Source organism: Oncorhynchus clarkii, chromosome 19 (assembly GCF_045791955.1).
Source record: "Oncorhynchus clarkii lewisi isolate Uvic-CL-2024 chromosome 19, UVic_Ocla_1.0, whole genome shotgun sequence".
Classification (NCBI taxonomy): domain Eukaryota; kingdom Metazoa; phylum Chordata; class Actinopteri; order Salmoniformes; family Salmonidae; genus Oncorhynchus; species Oncorhynchus clarkii.
In genome coordinates, this window is record NC_092165.1 from 37,545,360 (window position 1) to 37,563,818 (window position 18,459).

General features: G+C 41.6%; 2 protein-coding genes across 4 annotated transcripts in view; one reads left to right on the forward strand and one right to left on the reverse strand.

The window, feature by feature from the left end:
- The window catches only part of LOC139375119 (all trans-polyprenyl-diphosphate synthase PDSS2-like), a 49,932-nt gene extending 45,367 nt beyond the window's left edge, over positions 1-4,565 (reverse strand). The window contains exon 1 of the mRNA XM_071116597.1: positions 3,905-4,565. Coding sequence (XP_070972698.1) covers positions 3,905-4,149 — 245 coding nt within the window. The 5' untranslated portion in view covers positions 4,150-4,565. The remainder of the gene's footprint in view (positions 1-3,904) is intronic.
- Positions 4,566-7,223: 2,658 nt separating this feature from the next.
- LOC139375118 (sine oculis binding protein homolog (Drosophila) a) overlaps positions 7,224-18,459 on the forward strand; it is a 31,205-nt gene continuing 19,969 nt past the window's right edge. Inside the window, exons 1-2 of one of the 3 annotated variants that reach the window (XM_071116594.1) lie at positions 7,224-7,542; positions 17,674-17,745. In XM_071116594.1, the coding sequence (XP_070972695.1) occupies positions 7,447-7,542; positions 17,674-17,745 (168 nt within the window). In that variant the 5' untranslated portion in view covers positions 7,224-7,446. The remainder of the gene's footprint in view (positions 7,543-17,673; positions 17,746-18,459) is intronic. The other 2 variants (XM_071116593.1, XM_071116595.1) reach the window with 2 other exon arrangements.

The window sequence follows — 18,459 nt, forward strand, 5'->3', positions numbered from 1 at the left end:
GCAACTTAGCCAATATGTTTTGTTATGTTTACATTTAATCTCAGGCTATTTTGGGGCTTTGTTACATTTACTGGATGACACTATTTGTCAGAGGAGGTTACTCTAGTCTACACAACTTTGCAGCCAATACCAGCAGGCACTGTACAAGGAGAATATTTAAATTGCCAGTACAAGCCACAAGGGGGTAGCCACTGTACCCAGCTGACTCCTCTTCAGCTCAGAGAAACAAGAAGACACACCAGCATCTTACTCTGGGAGCAGTAAAAGCAACCATGAAATAAAATAAGAAATTCAAATTTTTCTGATACATAAGGATGGTTAATTATGGGGCTTTGCCTGTGACAACCATCCAGTCAATCACACTTGCTCTCAATACCAGCATCTTTGAGACACCTCGCCTATAGCGTAGAAGACAGTTCCACTGCAATTTTTTAGTGTTCCTCTCTAATCAGTGTCTGATTTAGACCTGGGACACAAGGTGGCTGCAATTAATTATCAGGTAGTACAGAGAAACAGCAGGCTCTGGACCTTGAAGGGTAAGAATGGAATACCCCTGGTGTAGACTGTACTGAGGCGCCAGAAACAATGGGTTTTCTAATGAAATGTAATTATGATAAATTAAAAGGAATTTTCCACTCAAAATACAACCTAACATGACAGAGTAGGTGCACCAAATATAGGATCATGGATTGGTCCTCTCAGGTTCTCTGCAAGCAAGAATGTTAAATAAAATTATATTTGAACTTACACTCTGCCCGATTGTCCGTAGTGTTGGTCCTTCAGCTGCTCAAAATGTAAACAAAACCATGTAAACACCTGTGAGACTTCGGTTAGTGTGCATGACACACTGCTCAATTAACCCGGAAGCCAGCCGCATCAATGTGCCATAGGAAACACTGTCCAGCTGGCAACCGAGTCAGCTTGCATGCGCCTAGCCCGCCTCAAGGAGTCACTAGAGAGTGATGGGACAAGGAAATCCCGAACTGCCAAACCCTCTCCTAACCCGGACAACGCTGGGCCAATTGTGTGCCGCCTCATGGGTTTCTTGGTCATGTCTGGCTGTGCCACAGCCTGGGATCAACCCGGGTCTGTAGTAACACCTCAAGCACTGTGATGCAGTGCCACTCGGGAGGCCCATAGGCCCACTTTTTGAAGTAGGTTTAATAATACTTTCCTGTGGATATTTTCTCTCAGATTTCGACCAGAGACTGAACACCAACACCACAGACAATTGGCAGAGTAAGTTTAAATATAATTGTATTCAACATTCGTGACAGACAAGGGACGTTTTGCATTTTTCTATGTAAATGTGCATGGCATTGTCTACATAATTCATCGCCACATTTCGTAACTAACTGCAGCATTGCCTGGTCCCAGATCTGTTTGCATTCATGTCAACTTCCATGACAAGGAGTGCCATGATGGCACACACAGACTGGTACCCAGTAACGCAGCATGGCTTGGGTCACTAAAAGTGAGCTCTAGTGGCCCGACGGCACATGGTGCCAGCTGCGACAGACCTACGTGAAAGAAAGTAGGCCCTTTAGTGCGCCTACATTTTGGGGCATTGTTGTGGTTGTGAACTTGTCAGTCGAGAAGGCAGAAGTTGGTTGAGTCAGCTCTATCAGCAGTTATGCTTAGGAAGATGCGGGGGTGACACCCTAGACCCAAGCTGTTACAGACCTATATCCATCCTGCCCTGCCTTTCTAAAGTCTTCGAAAGCCAAGTTAACAAACTGACCATTTCGGTACCCCCCGTACCTTCTCCGCTGTTCAATCCGGTTTCCGAGCTGGTCACGGGTGCACCTCAGCCACGCACAAGGAACTGCCATCGATAAAAGACAGGACTGTGCAGCTGTCTTCGTCGACCTGGCCAAGGCTTTCGACTCTGTCAATCACCGTATTGTTATCGGCAGATAAAACAGCCTTGGTTTCCCAAATGACTGCCTCGCCTGGTTCACCAACTACTTCTCAGACAGAGTTCAGTGTGTCAAATCGGAGGGCCTGTTGTCCGGACCTCTTGCAATCTCTATGGGGGTACCACAGGGTCCAATTCTCGGGCCGACTCTTTTCTCTGTATATATTAACGATGTCGCTCTTGCTGCGGGTGATTCCTTGATCAACCTCTATGCAGACGACACCATTCTGTATACATCTGGCGCTTCTTTGGACACTGTGTTATCAAACCTCCAAACGAGCTTCAATGCCATACAACACTCCTTCCGTGGCCTCCAACTGCTCTTAAACGCTAGTAAAACTAAATGCATGCTCTTCAACCGATCGCTGCCCGCACCCGCCCAGCATCACTACTCTGGATGGTTCTGACTATGCGGACAACTACAAACACCTAGGTGTCTTAGGGCCTCCCGGGTGGCGCAGTGTGCCACCAGAGACTCTGGGTTCAGGCTCTGTCGCAGCCGGGAGGTCCATGGGGCGTTGCACAATTGGCCTAGCATCGTCCGGGTTAGGGAGGGTTTGGCCGGTAGGGATATCCTTGTCTTATCACGCACTAGCGACTCCTGTGGCAGGCCGGGTGCAGTGTACGCTGACCTGGTCGCTAGGTGCACAGTGTTTCCTCCGACACATTGGTGCGGCTGGCTTTTGGGTTGGATGCGCGCTGTGTTAAGAAGCAGTGCGGCTTGGTTGGGTTGTGTTTTGGAGGACGCATGACTCTCGACCTTTGTCTCTCCCGAGCCCGTACGGGAGTTGTAGCGATGAGACAAGACAGTAACTACTAACAATTGGATACCACGAAATTGGGGAGAAAAAGGGGGTAAAAAAAATGATAAAAAATAAATACCTATGTGTCTGGCTAGACTGTAAACTCTCCTTCCAGACTCATATTAAACATCTCCAATCCAAAATTAAATCTAGAATCAGCTTCCTATTTCACAACAAAGCTTCCTTCACTCACGCTGCCAAACATACCCTCATACCCTAAAACCGATCCTAGTCTTCGGCGATGTCATATACAAAATAGCCTCCAACACTCTACTCAGAAAACTAGATGCAGTCTATCACAGTGCCAACCGTTTTGTCACCAAAGCCCCATATACCACCCACCACTGCGACCTGTATGCTCTCGCCAGCTGGCCCTCTACATATTCGCCGCCGGCTCCAGGTCATCTATAAGTCACCATTAATTACAACACCCACCCGTAGCACCCACTCCAGCAGGTATATTTCACTGGTCACCCCCAAAGCAAACACCCCATTTGGCCACCTTTCCTTCCAGTTCTCTGCTACCAATGACTGGAAAGATTTGCAAAAAAAAAAAAAAAAATCACTGAAGTTGGAGACTCACTAACTTTAACAATCAGCTATCTGTGTAGTTTACTGATCGATGCAGCTGTACACAGCCCATCTGTAAATAGCCCATCCAACTACCTACCTAATCCCCATATTGTTTTATTTACTTTTTGCACACCAGTATTGCCAGCATTTCTACTTGCACATCTATCACTCCAGTGTTAACTTGTTGAATTGTAATTACTTCGCTACTATGGCCTATTTATTGCCTTACCTCCTTATGCCATTTGCACACACTGTATATAGACTTTTCTATTGTGTTATTGACTGTACATTTGTTTATTCCATGTGTAACTAACTCTGTGTTGTTGTTTGTGTCACACTGCTTTGCTTTATCTTGGTCAGGTCGCAGTTGTAAATGAGAACTTGTTCTCAACTGGCCTACCTGGTTAAATAAAGGTGAAATAAATAAAAAATAAAAAAGCTGATGATTGACGTCATAGCCATGACAGGTACATAAAATCAGGTCTTCTAAAACTACAGGCAATATAGAGTTGCATTGTGTATAATGAAATTGTGTATTGGAAGATTTGACATTTGCATTACAAACATGATGTAGTGTATGCAATACTAGATGATCGTGTGTAAACCATACCTTGCAGTGTTGAGTAACGGGTGTTTTGTTCCAACCAGTTTCCTCACGTGCATTGCTACATTACTTAGTTCATCACTCAGCAAGCAGCGTAGGCTCATAAAAGAAGTCGGATAACCCACGATTTTCTCTGCATCCGAGACCACTTTATTCCAATTAGAAGGCGTTGTGTTGGAGAAAAGACTTATGTTCCTCTGTCCACGGTTTAGCAAAACAATGCACGAGAGCCGAGACCAAATTACTGTCATCTTTACAGCTGAAGGTCTTTTACTAATTCAAGTTTAAACAAATATCAAGCAAACCCTTGAGAGGTCTATATCCAAGCTTGACACAAGCTAGTATATATAGCTAAGTCGATTAAATAAATAAACTAAACGGTGACAGGAAAATTACATTAACCGATTAAATTAGATATGTAACTTAACTAGCTATCCATCCATATTTACAGAATCTAATGTTATTATGATGGATATCATCCTCGCTGTCGACAGTCACATTAACTGAAATAAGTATTATACATAGTGTTATCACCCTACTTAATTTAATACTTATACCTTTTGATGTATCCTATAAAATGTCCAGTAAATATACCGTAACACGCGACCTAAAATGTTAAACATTGACACAGGAGGCCGCCATCTTGACGAAACGCAATACGGTATGTCGCAAAAACGTTACAACAGTTATTGATTGATGTGCCCTGGGCTGCGCTCAGTGTGAAAAAATTTTTCCACTAGATAGCACATCCACGATTAGCTATATCGTAAATAAATGTATGTATGAGAACAAACATTTGCTTTATGGTCTTAATTTACGATTATTTTAGGCATACGCTTAGCGTTGTGGTTAATGTTAGGGATAGGTTTAAAAACAGGTTTTAAGAAGATACATTGTAGAAATGGGTGGTGTTTGGCCTTTGAATAAGGCACTGATAGCTTCAAGCCACACCCGCGACACCCACCTAACGGAGAAACGTACCTCAAAATCTGTTCGAGAACGTTGAAGAATGTTTTTGGGGAAACGCGTCATTCAGTACAAACCGTCACGCAATTTAGCAAAAAAATATTAGGCTTGACAAAACAAAACATAAAACATTGTTTAATTTTACTAACTGGGAAGGATCCAACATTCGGTGAAATAAAAAACATGCTTTTTTTTCTTCAGATTTTGGATATCCTTCAGAAGAAGTATATTTGATATAATATGATTATTGAAAAGTCATTTAGAATAACAAAGCTGACATGATACCACCATGTAGGCTAGAATTTGTCAATTTGTGTTTGTGTCTGGTGCGCTCCTGCTGCTGTTACATTTGTATCAGCGGCGAGCTAAGTCGATATATTATAGCCTATCAAATTGCTTAGCCCTATTTGGGTCGTTCCACCAATTGGTGCCTTTTCAACAACAAAAAACGTTGATTTCACCTCATTTTAACATTCTGTCATACAGAACACATGTTCAACTTAATAAAAAACACGTTTCACATCTCAAGAGAAACAAAATACTTGTGCCTATTAAGTGCCAAATAAAGTAACAGGGTTGACGATTTAATCTAAAATCAGCCATAAATCCTCTTGTGACATGGGGAATGGAAGCTTGTTGTGTGCAACAGGGAAGGGCAATTGTTAGCAAAAAAAAATGAAATTGGCAAAACATTTCAAGTTAGGCCTATGCTCAACCAGCTCAGTTTTCCACCACAAAATCTATTTTTCTGGTTCTCCTAAATATTGTTTGGTGCTCCTAACTTTTAAAAGTTGGGAGCACCAGTGTACTACCAAAAGTTTGCCTAATTAAAGGTAGACTCCGCGAAATGACGTTGCCACGAGAAGCACCGCAGATATTGAGATGAGCGAGACGCAAGACTTGGCTCTTTCACAGTCACGCACAGTATCTGCACATGTGCACGAGTTCACTACATGCTGTTGGCAACATGGTAGCCAGGGCACCAAAACAGGGGAGAAGTTGTAGCTTCGCGCTTCAATGCTGTTAGTTGTTGCGGAAATTGACCCACTATGCTGTTTACTTTTTACATCTAAGTCATACTCTATAAGAGTGGGATCTTCACCATGGGTCACATTTGTAAATTCACTCTTATTCAGGGAACTTTGGCTGCATTTATACAGGCAGCCCAATTCTGATATTTTGGCCAATTATTGGCAAAAGAGCTGATCTGATTGGACAAAACATCAATTAGAATTGGGCTGCCTGTGTAAATGCAGCCTTAGAACATCTTTAACTGTGTTTACAAAGACAGCCCAATTCCAATCTACTGTCCAATCTGATACCTCAAAAGACAAAATTGTTGGAAAAAAGAGCAGAATTGGGCTGCCTGTGTAAATGCAGCCGTTGAGCATGGACTCCAGGAAAAAAATATACATCTGTTAAATATGACTGTTAGCTATAATTTCATTAAATATGTGTTTACTTTAATTAAATATTTTGATAACACTTTATACCAAGTTGCTCATATAAGCCTACCTGTGCAATAACACAACTACCAATTGCAGATGTCTGGAGGGTCTGGTTGAGTGGAAGGAGCTGTGCTACATTACATTTTGTGTTGACTATTCTACAGGAAAAACACAATTATTATGTTTCAATTCATGTAACAAAATCGAACTGCAGGCTGTGTGTGTGTCTGTCTGTCTGTTTGTGCATGCATATGCGGGACAATGCACTCATTGAGTTACACTATCTGCTTTTGAACAGAGACTAGACAGGGATATTTTCTTTTAGAACAAGGAGCTCCCATTTTTGGGACTCCTCTGTGGATTAATGATGATGCCTCTCCTTTCCTTCATCTGCATTGAGGATAGTAAAAGCAATTATAGCCTACCAGGAAGGAAGGAAGCCACCTTACAGTAGATACACCCTGTGGAAAGTCATGGAGCTAATATGTTAAGTAGGAGGGCATCTGCCTCTTCTCACCATAAAATTGTGCAAGTGTGTTAGAGCTTTGCCTTTGTTGCAACTGAGTTCTACCTAAACTCCTTGGTTCTATCACACGGAAGAGGTCAAGAACTTGCCTGGGACCACCTGTCAGAGGCTTGCACAATTTCTATTGTAAATCTGTAATGGCTACAGATAACCAACATCTGTACCGCAGTGGCAGACAGGATAGGGCGCAAATACCTTCATGAAGTGGGAGAGCCTACCAGACTAGGTTGTAAGATTGCATGTGTGAGGTGAGGAGGGCCCAAAGTTAAAACGTTACGGAAAATCGAGAGGAAATAGCCCACCTCTGATCAACAGCGTCATATTATGTTACAGGGGACGCTCCTCCCCCTGTCTAGATTTTTTTTCTCACTCAACCTCTCATTTGATTCAGAGGCAGCTCACACACACCAACTTGCACACAGACCGTGGAAAAATAGGGGCAGAAGATGGCTGACTTAACAGGGCAACGCAAGCCCTCAACGGCATCATCAACTTCACCCGGGCTGTTCCCCAGCTTGACATTAGCCTTTGGGCAACTTTAAAGCGGCCCCGCCTCGCACTTGTCCACTCTACCCCAATCGCAAATATTGACAGAGCTATTATAAAAAATGGCAGAGATGGAAAAAGAGGGCAGACCCCCAGAAAATAAAAGAAGCAGAAAACCGGCTCACCCCGTGAAAAGGGAAATCAACGAAGAAATGAAGGTAAGTGATCGACATTGGACCACTTGGTTGTGATTACGCATGGAAACAGAGCACTCATTAAAACGCGTGATATATGTGGATGCGTAAAGCGAGCATCCTCTCACATTTTAGAGCAGACCTGATTCATTGATGCAATTTATTGGATGAATAGCGAATAAGTTCAATGTCATATCAATTTTTGGGAATTAATTAAACCCATTCATAGACTACAGCAGGTTGAATAAAAATGGATAGGGTAGAATGTCTTGCCATGCGTTATAATACAGCCTAGGCTACACCGTCTTTGTTGTTCCACATAGGCCTACCAGTAGCCCACATTTACTTTTTGGCAATGAATGGGAAAACATATTCTGGAGAATTAGGACCCCATTATAGTAATTTGTGTGGTTTTCCTTGGCCCACATGGTTCCATTGAAGTAAATGGTAAATCCAGTGCGTCAGTCAAGGCGTCAACAGTGCCACTATACTATTACTACCGCTACTCCCGCAGAAACAACACTGAGCGTAGCCTACGCATTTAAAATAAAACATCGCGGGGAGACTATCATGATCAATGAAAGGAAATTGACTTACTGCAAATTATTAACGCTAGACATCGTCTCTAGACGGCATCGTGAACTCAAGCCAAACGACATCTGTCCTTTCCAGCTGTGGACGAGCCGAAGCGCTAGAGGTGTGCTTCCAGATGTGTGTCTACAGACGCCGGACAAGATCACATTGTTTATCGTGCGTTATACTGTTCTGCATACATTATAAGCCTACCTAATGGTACACTTATGCATGCCATGTATTGATCTAAATATTTAACAGTAAGATAGATTTTCATGCTGTGATGGAATTGTCGTACATTGTGGAAAAAAACGTGAAGAGGGCATGGCATGCAGGGAACCTATCGCTGCTTTGTCTCAGGGTTTCATCATGTGTTCATTGTTTGTACACATTCTATGCCTGGGTTGAGAAAAATAATTTCCAGTACAGAATAATTCCCAACGCATATTCAGATATAGGCTTATTGTTAGAGTATGGGTTTTATTTTGTATATATTGATTTAGAGGAATTATGAACAAAGATTGTCAGAAAAGCCTACAGACGTTTTGGTGTGCATCATGTCTCTTCTCGTCTAAGAGGTGTGTGTACTGGGTTTCAGAGAAACACCCCTTTTTCTCTTGCTGTGAATTGTGTGGAGGCATGCTACATACAATATTTGGATTTGAATATTGGTCTCATGCGTGCTACATTCACCCCTATTGCATTTAAGATGCCATATTTATTTATTGATTCATTTTAATTTCTACAAAATGAGTGGCATATCAACGTAAATTACGTGAGAACAACGTCAATTCAACTGTTGTGTGCCCAGTGGGAGACAATGGACCAACAAGCATTCTAAATGGGAATTATTTTGACAAGCACATAATGGTATTCTGTGGATTTGATTTTGTTTCTTTGTCTCCATCAATCAAATTATGAAATGCTGTCCAAGTGTTTCATTAATTTCATAGTGTCAGACAGACAAAGTTGTCTGCCCTGTTGGGAAAATGACTCAATCGTCATATTCATTCTCTGAAGTGACTGACTTACATCAGTTGTAAAAAACTACTCAGAGCAAAGCTGCCATATCCTTCTGTTCCATCTCCTCATCAATGAGCTTAGTTTAAAGCAATTAGCTTAGTTTAAAGTGTGTAAGGTGCCACATCTACAGTATAATTATCAGCATATGTAGAGAATTCTGGATGTCTCCGTACAACCAAATATAAGATTAACTGATTATCCTTTAACATTGAAGAACACAGTTCCAATTCAGAGCTGATGGTAGCCATAAAACAGCAAAAGTCTACATCAAGTACAATGTACATCTTTCACTTACTACTGTGAATTCCAGTTCTATGTCAGCCTTAACAGATAAGTGATTATCAATGAAGTGGCAATAGAATTAGAGACTGATCCAATAGCATTCCTAGCCCGTTTGTGGCTATAGGATGTCCTGTAGTGTCAACAAGCTGTTCCTGACCATCAAGACTCTTATGGGGCCACAATTACAATTGGCTTTATGCTGACTGAGATGCAGTAATTCCATCTGGAAAAACAAGGTTTAAACTTTGCACCTGGTACTAAATGAAAGTGTTCATGGATTTTTATTTTGTATGCCATTTACAGTGCATTCAGAAAGTATTCATACCCCTTGAATTATTCCACATTTTGTTGTGTTACAGCTTGAATTCAAAATTAATTATCTCACCCTCCTACACACAATGCAATAATGACAAAGTGGAAATCTGTTTTTAGAAAATTTATTGAAAATTAAATACAGAAATATCTCATTTACGTAAGTATTTATACACCAGAGTCAATACACGTTAGAATCACCTTTGGCAGCAATTACAGCTGTGAGTCTTTCTGGGTAAGTCTCTAAGGGCTTTGTACACCTTGATTGTACAATATTTGCACATTCTTTAAAACATTCGTAAAGCTCTGAAAGTTGGTTGTTGATCATTACTGGACAGCCATTTTCAAGTCTTGCCATAGACTTTCAAGCTGATTTAAGTCAAAACTAGGTAAGAAATTCCAGTGTATATTTGGCCTTCTGTTTTAGGTTTTTGTCTTGCTGAAAGGTGAATTTGTCTCCCAGTGTCCGTTGGAAAGTACACTGAACCAGGTTTTCCTCTTGGATTTTGCCTGTGCTTAGATTCTTTTTATCCTAAAAAACTCCTTAGTCCTTGCCGATGACAAGCGTACACATAACATGATGCAGCCACCACCAAGCTTGAAAATATGAAAAGTGGTACTCAGTGATGTGTTATGTTGGATTTGCCCCAAACATAACACTTTGTATTCAGGACTTAACGTTTATTTCTTTGCCACCTTCTTTTGCAGTTTAACTTTAGTGCCTTATTGCAAACAGGATGCATGTTTTGGAATATTTTTATCCTGTGCAGGGTTTCTTCTTTTCACTCTGTCATTTAGGTTAGTATTGTGGAGTAACTACAACGTTGTTGATCCATCCTCTGTTTTCTTCCGTCACAGCCAATAAACTCTGTAACTGTTTTAAAGTCAACATTGGCCTCATGGTAAAATCCCTGAGAGGTTTCTTTCCGTTCTGGAAATTGAGTTAGGATGGACACCCGTACCTTTGTAGTGACTGGATGTATTGATACACTCTACTCACTCTACTCAGCAAATTGAATGTAGTCTATCACAGTGCCATTCGTTTTGTCACCAAAGCCTCATATACTACCCACCACTGCGTCCTGTATGCCCTCTTTGGCTGGCTTTCACTACATATTCGTCGCCAAACCCACTGGCTTCAGGTCATCTCTAAGTCTTTGCTAGGTAAAGCCCCGCCTTATCTCAGCTCACTGGTCACCATAGCAACACCCACGCGCTCCAGCAGTTATATTTCACTGGTCATCCCCAAAGCCAACACCTCCTTTGGCTGCCTTTCCTTCCAGTTCTCTGCTGCCAATGACTGGAACGAATTGCAAAAATCACTGAAGCTGGAGACTTATATCTCCAGCACTAACTTTAAGCATCAGCTGTCCGAGCAGCTTACCGATCACTGTACCTGTACACAGCCCATCTGTAAATAGCCCACCCAACTACCTCATCCCTATATTGTTATTTTTGTTGTTGTTGCTCTTTTGCACCCCAGTATCTCTACTTGCACATTATCATCTGCACATCTTTCACTCCAGTGTCAATGCTAAATTGTAATTATTTCGCCACTATGGCCTATTTATTTTTTAATGTATTTTTTTTATTTTACCTTTATTTAACTAGGCAAGTCAGTTAAGAACAAATTCTTATTTTCAATGACGGCCTAGGAACAGTGGGTTAACTGCCTGTTCAGGGGCAGAACGACAGATTTGTACCTTGTCGGCTCAGGGGTTTGAACTTGCAACCTTCCGGTTACTAGTCCAATGCCTTACCTCCCTAACCTTACTACATTTGCACACACTATACATAGAGTTTTCTATTGCGTTATTGACTGTACGTCTGTTTATCCCATGGGTAACACTTGTCACACTGCTTTGCTTCAGTTTGGCCAGGTCGCAGTTGTAAATGAGAACTTGTTCTCAACTGGCCTATCTGGTTAAATAAAGATGAAATAAAAAATACAAATAATAAAAAAATATGACCAGTTCTTAGACAACCAGTTCTTATAGCCTCTAGCCGTACCCTTATCCTACTCCTCCACTGTTCCTCTGGCGATTTAGAGGTTAACCCAGCCCTGTAGCCCCCAGTACTACACCTATTCCACAGGCGCTCTCATTTGTTGACTTCTGTAACTGTAAAAGTCTTGGTTTCATGCATGTTAACATCAGAAGCCTCCTCCCTAAGTTAGTTTTATTCACTGCTTTAGCACACTCTGCCAACCCTGATGTCCTAGCCGTGTCTGAATCCTGGCTTAGGAAGGCCACCAAAAATTCGGAAATTTCCTGCAACATTTTCCGTCAAGATAGAACTGCCAAAGGGGGCAGAGTTGCAATCTACTGCAGAGATAGCCTGCAGAGTTCTGTCATACTGTAGCGGTCTGTGCTCAAACAGTTTGAGCTTCTACTTTTAAAAATCCACCTTTCCAGAAATAAGTCTCTCACTGTTGCCGCTTGTTATAGACCCCCCTCAGCCCCCAGCTGTGCCCTGGACACCATATGTTAATTGTTTGCCCCCATCTATCTTCAGAGTTCGTACTGTTAGTTGACCCAAACTGGGATATGCTTAACACCCCGCCCGTCTTACAATCTAAACTAGATGCCCTCAATCTCACACAAATTATCAAGGAACCTACCAGGTACAACCCTAAATCGGTAAACATGGGCACCTTCATAGATATCATTCTGACCAACTTGCCCTCTAAATAGACCTCTGCTGTCTTCAACCAGGATCTCAGCGATCACTGCCTCATTGCCTGCGTCCGTAATGGGCCCGCGGTCAAACGACCACCCCTCATCAAGGTTAAACACTCCCTAAAACACTTCAGCGAGCAGGCCTTTCTAATCGACCTGGCCTGGGTATCCTGGAAGGATGTTGACCTCATCCCGTCAGTAGAGGATGCCTGGTTGTTCTTTAAAAGTGCTTTCCTCACCATCTTAAATAAGTATTCAAAAAATGTAGAACTAAGAACAGATATAGCCCTTGGTTCACTCCAGACTTGACTGCTCTTGACTAGCACAAAAACATCCTGTGGCGTACTGCATTAGCATTGAATAGCCCCCACGATATGCAACTTTTCAGGGAAGTCAGGAACCAATATACACAGTCAGTTAGGAAAGCAAAGGCTAGCTTTTTCAAACAGAAATTTGCATCCTGTAGCACTAATTCCCCAAAACTTTGGGACACTGTCAAGTCCATAGAGAATAAGAGCACCTCCTCCCAGCTGCCCACTGCACTGAAGCTAGGAAACACTGTCACCACCGATAAATCCACAATAATCGAGAATCTCAATAAGCATTTTTCTACGGTTTGTTTAACCCATGTGTAACTCTGTGTTGTTGTTTTTGTTGCATTTCTTTTCTTTATCTTGGCCAGGTCGCAGTTGTAAATGAGAACTTGTTCTCAACTGGCCTACCTGGTTAAATAAAGGTGAAATAAAAAGAATACACCATCCAAAGTGTAATGAATAACTTCACCATGCTCAAAGGGATATTCAATGTCTGTTTTTAAATTTTCTACCAATAGGTGCCCTTCTTGCGAGGCATCGGAAAACCTCACTGGTCTTTGTGGTTGAATCTGTGTTTGAAATTCACTGCTCGATTGAGGAACCTTACAGATAATTGTATGTGTGGGGTACAGAGATGAGGTAGTATTCACATATCATGTTAAACACTATTACTGCACACAGAGTGAGTCCATGCAACTTATTATGTGGCTTGTTAAGCACATTTTTACTCCTGAACTTATTCCGGCTTGCCGTAACGAAGGGGCTGAATACTTATTGACTCAAGACATTTAATCTTTTCATGTTTTATTATTTAATTAAAAAAATATATATCTATATATACTGTATACAGTACCAGTCAAAAGTCTGGACACAGCTACTCATTTATTCAAGGGTTTTTGTTTATTTTGTACTATTTTCTACATTGTAGAATAATAGTGAAGACATCAACAATATGGAATAACACATATGGAATCATGTAGTAACCAAAAAAGTGTTAAACAATTTGTATTTATTTTATATTTGAGATTCTTCAAAGTAGCTACCCTTTGCCTTGATGATAGCTTTGCATACTCTTGGTATTCTCTCAACATTCTTCATGAGGTATTTTAATGAACAGGTGTGCCTTGTTAAAAGTTAAGTCCATATTATGTCAAGAACAGCTCAAATAAGCAAAGAGAAATAACAGTCCCATCATTACTTTAAGACATCAACGTCAGTCAATGCGGAACATTTCAAGCACTTTGAAAGTTTATTCAAGTGCAGTCGCAAAAACCATAAAGCGCAATGATTAAACTGGCTCTCATGAGGATCGCCACAGGAAAGGAAGACCCAGAGTTACCTCTGCTACAGAGGGTAAGTTCATTAGAGTTATCAGCCTCAGAAATGTCAGCCCAAATAAATGCTTCACAGAGTTCCAGTAACAGACACATCTCAAAATCAACTGTTCCAAGGAGACTGCATGAATCAGGCCTTCATGGTCGAATTGCTGCAAAGGAACCACTACTAAAGCAAACCAATAATAAGAAGAGACTTGCTTGGGCCAAGAGACACAAGCAATGGACATGAGACCGGTGGAAATCTGTCCTTTGGTCTGATGAATCCAAATTTGAGATTTTTGGTTCCAACCACTGTGAGATGCAGAGAAGGTGAATGGATGATCTCTGCATGTGTGGTTCCCACTATGAAGCAAGGAGGAGGAGGTGTGATGGTGTGGGGGCGCTTTGCTGGTGACACTGTCTGTGATTTATTTAGAATTGAATGCACACTTCACCAGCATGGCTACCACAGCATTCTGCAGCAATACGCCATCTCATCTGGTTTGAACTTAGTGGGACTATCATTTGTTTTTCAACAGTACAATGATCCAACACCTTCAGGCTGTTTAAGGGCTATTTGACCAAGAAGGAGAGTGATGGAGTGCTGCATCAGATGACCTGGCCTCCACAATCCCCTGACCTCAACCCAATTGAAATGGTTTGGGATGAGTTGGACCACAGAGTGAAGGAAAAGCAGCCAACAAGTGCTCAGCATATGTGGGAACTCCTTCAAGACTGTTGGAAAAGCATTCCAGGTGAAGCTGGTTAAGATAATGCCAAGAGTTTGCAAAGCTGTCATCAAGGCAAAGGGTGGCTACTTTGAAGAATCTAAAATATGGTTACTACATGATTCCATATGTGTTATTTCATAGTTTTGATGTCTTCAATATTATTCTACGGTGTAGAAAATAGTAAAAAATAAAGAAAAAACGTTAAATGAGTAGCCCCATCAACACTTTCGACTGGTACACTATATATAATTCAATTTTGACATTATGGGGTATTGTGTATAGGCCAGTGTCACAAAATCTCAATGTAATACATTTAAATTCACACTGTAACACAACACAATGTGGAAAAAGTCAAGGGGGTGTGAATACTTTCTGAAGGCAATGTATGTCACAGTGTGACAAAATTGTTACTGCTAAACAAAGACTAATAAGACTAGCGGATACAGATGAAAAAGTAGCCCAAGTTCCATGTTTCCATAAGATACAGTATTTATCTCAAAAGCCACTATCTTAAACATTCTCTGCCAAACATGCTACAGTTTAACTCTCTCCCTTAACCATAAACTGAAGGCCTGTTTGCTACTTTAAACCTTTTAACTTTTCGTTCTTTCTTTTCTCCCTCGTCTCTCGTCTGCTTGAAAAAGAAAGAAAGAAAAAAACACCACACAATGTGCCCTTGTGAGAGATCATACCTCAGAAAATCTAAGTCTGACAGTGTTTCCTTCATCTTGTGCTGCTTTAATGTGCACCATGGTAAAATAAGCCACAGTAAGTAATCAAGGAGATACTTGGTGGAATAGGGGATAGTGCTGGGTAAGAGCAGGGGAGAAAGGAATGTATACAGCAATAGGCTGCCTAAGCTGTAAAAACTGAAACCTGAGCGTCTGCACAGGATCACATATCAAGGAAGGTAGGGGGAAATGAAATCGGAGCAGTGGGAGAAAGTCTGGGCTAGGAGAGTGAAGGAGGGCCCACTCAATGAGACTTTTATTATGGTGTACTGTGACCTACTCTGGTTTCTGCCCAAGGTATCGGATTCCCCCTGCTCGCCCCTACCTTTCACTTCTTACTAACTGAAGGAAACAAGCTTTTGTATTAAAATAATATCATTATTCTAAACTGCTAAAGTTTGTTGAACATTGGCAGCAAGTCAGTGTTTCGCAGAGCTGTGATTGGGGTTGAGTGGTATTTTGCAACCATTTCTTATATTAAAGTTTGTTCATACTTCTGTTTCTACATTGATCACTTTTGATCTCTGTTGATTCAACTGATTAAGAGGTTGATGATTAGTTGAATCAGGTGTGTTAGTCCTGGGCTGAAACAAAGTCCTGTAGGACCAGGGTTGAAGGACACTCTGTAGGACAAGCCTGATCAATTGGATAGCCATAGAAGAGGCTTAGTACAGTCCAGAGAGTTTGCACATTTGTAATAAACAGTTGACTATCAGTGACCAGACAGCACCATAGCACTGCCTCCCTCCTCATCAAGCCTGTGTGCTGCTTTCATGACCTGCCATACAGATTGGGTTCCACTCACTTTACCACTCCCTCTTTCTGGAAGTGGCAGGGTGACAGAGGGGACAGGGAGCAAAGACGTGGGCAAACTTTCTTGAAGACGGAGAGAGATAGACAGATGACCGTTGCTGGCTTTATACCCTTTCATTTTGTTTGAGTAATGTGATCCAGTCACATCTGAGTCAAACACGCACTTAGTCAATGGGCAAGCAAGAGTCAATGTTCTTCTGTAACATGTAAAAACCTCAGAAGTTGTTGAAAGAAGTAGCGCAGCAGAATCGAACCGAGACAATAGTAGGGACTACAAACTCTTTCATTGAACCTGTCTCAGGCAAACTTCAATTGACCTTTTGTGTTTGATGTCATGATTTCTTAGATTTTGTTTTCACAAACTATTGATGTGTTTATATCTTTTGATCTCCATGAGTATTGGCATTGACTGGTGATGAAACTCAGACATTGTGTCTTGTCATGTTATGTTGTTGTGAGTGTAGTGACTAAGAAGTCTCAGTGAAGTGGTGGATATGCCTCTCAGCGTCCTTAGTGACACCCAGTGCCTGGAATATTCAACTGCTCTAGAGGGGCAGAAGGCAACATTTTTTTTAAGGACGGCTGATTTTGACTTATTTTAGATTTGGTATTTTAAGACAGGGTTTCCCAAACTCAGTCCTGGGGGGGGGGGGGGGGGGGGTTAAGACATTGAAATTTGGAGCTATTGGAGTTTGAACATGTACATTGTGTAATTTACAGACTAACTAGCCCCATAGGGATATTCAAAGTCAACCCAAATTTACCACAGGCATTACCATCGGGTCTCGTGCAGCTGCACTCCAATTTGATGTTGGGGTAACTCACCTCACCCTGAACCAATGTGTTGGACCAACTGATTGTTATGAATAACCTCACTTAAGGGTCCGGTCATCCCTGCTAAAGACTGGCAGTAATATCAATGGATACTTAGGCAACTTTTGACAAGCAAATTATCGGTTAGGGCATAGATTACAAATGTCATAATGAAAACAAAATTATTATTGATTTGACATGATGTTCACTTTAGTAGATGTGGTATGAATATATACATGATCGGCATGTGAAGCAGCTAGCCCAGTCTTGTCTCAGTCTGTTCTTGGTGTAAGATATAAGTTTATCAGTGCTTGTATTTCTAAAACATTGCCTTTTTTCTTTGGCTAAATGTTACTTGTATATCATGCCTTGTGATTCCACGTCTGCAGTTTTTGATTCCGAGCTGATGTTATAACTGATGTTGATTACGCTTTCATGTAATAAAATTACCACCCTGATCCAGTGGTATTGACAGGGCAGCCAGTAATTGACAATTAAATGCTTGATTGAGTACTATTTGATTGACAGTTCAATGCCAGAATGTAATGAAATTACTCGTGTCTCATCAGGTTCGGGCTGAGCGGGCCCACCCATGGGCAGGCAAGGCGGGTGATCTCCATGGCAACCCGCCCTACTCCATGGTGAGCCCCCTTGTCCGTGCGAGACAATAGTGCTACTCTGAGCCATATATATATGTATTTATTTATTTTTATTTCTCCTTTATTTAACCAGGTAGGCTACTTGAGAACAAGTTCTCATTTGCAACTGACACCTGGCCAAGACAAAAACAAAGCTGTTCGACACATACATCAACACAGAGTTACACATGGAATAAAAAAAACATACAGTCAAAAATACAGTGGAAAAATCTATATACAGTGTGTGCAAATTAAGTAGGATGAGAGAGGTAAGGCAATAAATAGGCCATGGTGGCAAAGTAATTACAATATAGCAATTAAACACTGGAATGGTAGGGTGTGCAGAAAATGAATGTGCAAGTAGAGATACTGGGGTGCAAAGGAGCAATACAAATAAATAAATACAGTATGGGGATGAGGTAGATTGGATGGGCTATTTACAGATGAACTATGTACAGGTGCAGTGATCTGTGAGCTGCTCTGACAGCTGGTGCTTAAAGCTAGTGAGGGAGGTAAGAGTCTCCAGCTTCAGAGATTTTTGCAGTTCGTTCCAGTCATTGGCAGCAGAGAACTGGAAGGAGAGGCAGCCAAAGGAAGAATTGGCTTTGGGGGTGACAAGTGAGATATACCTGCTGGAGCGCGTGCTACGGGTAGGTGCTGCTATGGTGACCAGTGAGCTGAGATAAGGCGGGGCGTTACCTAGCAGAGACTTGTAGA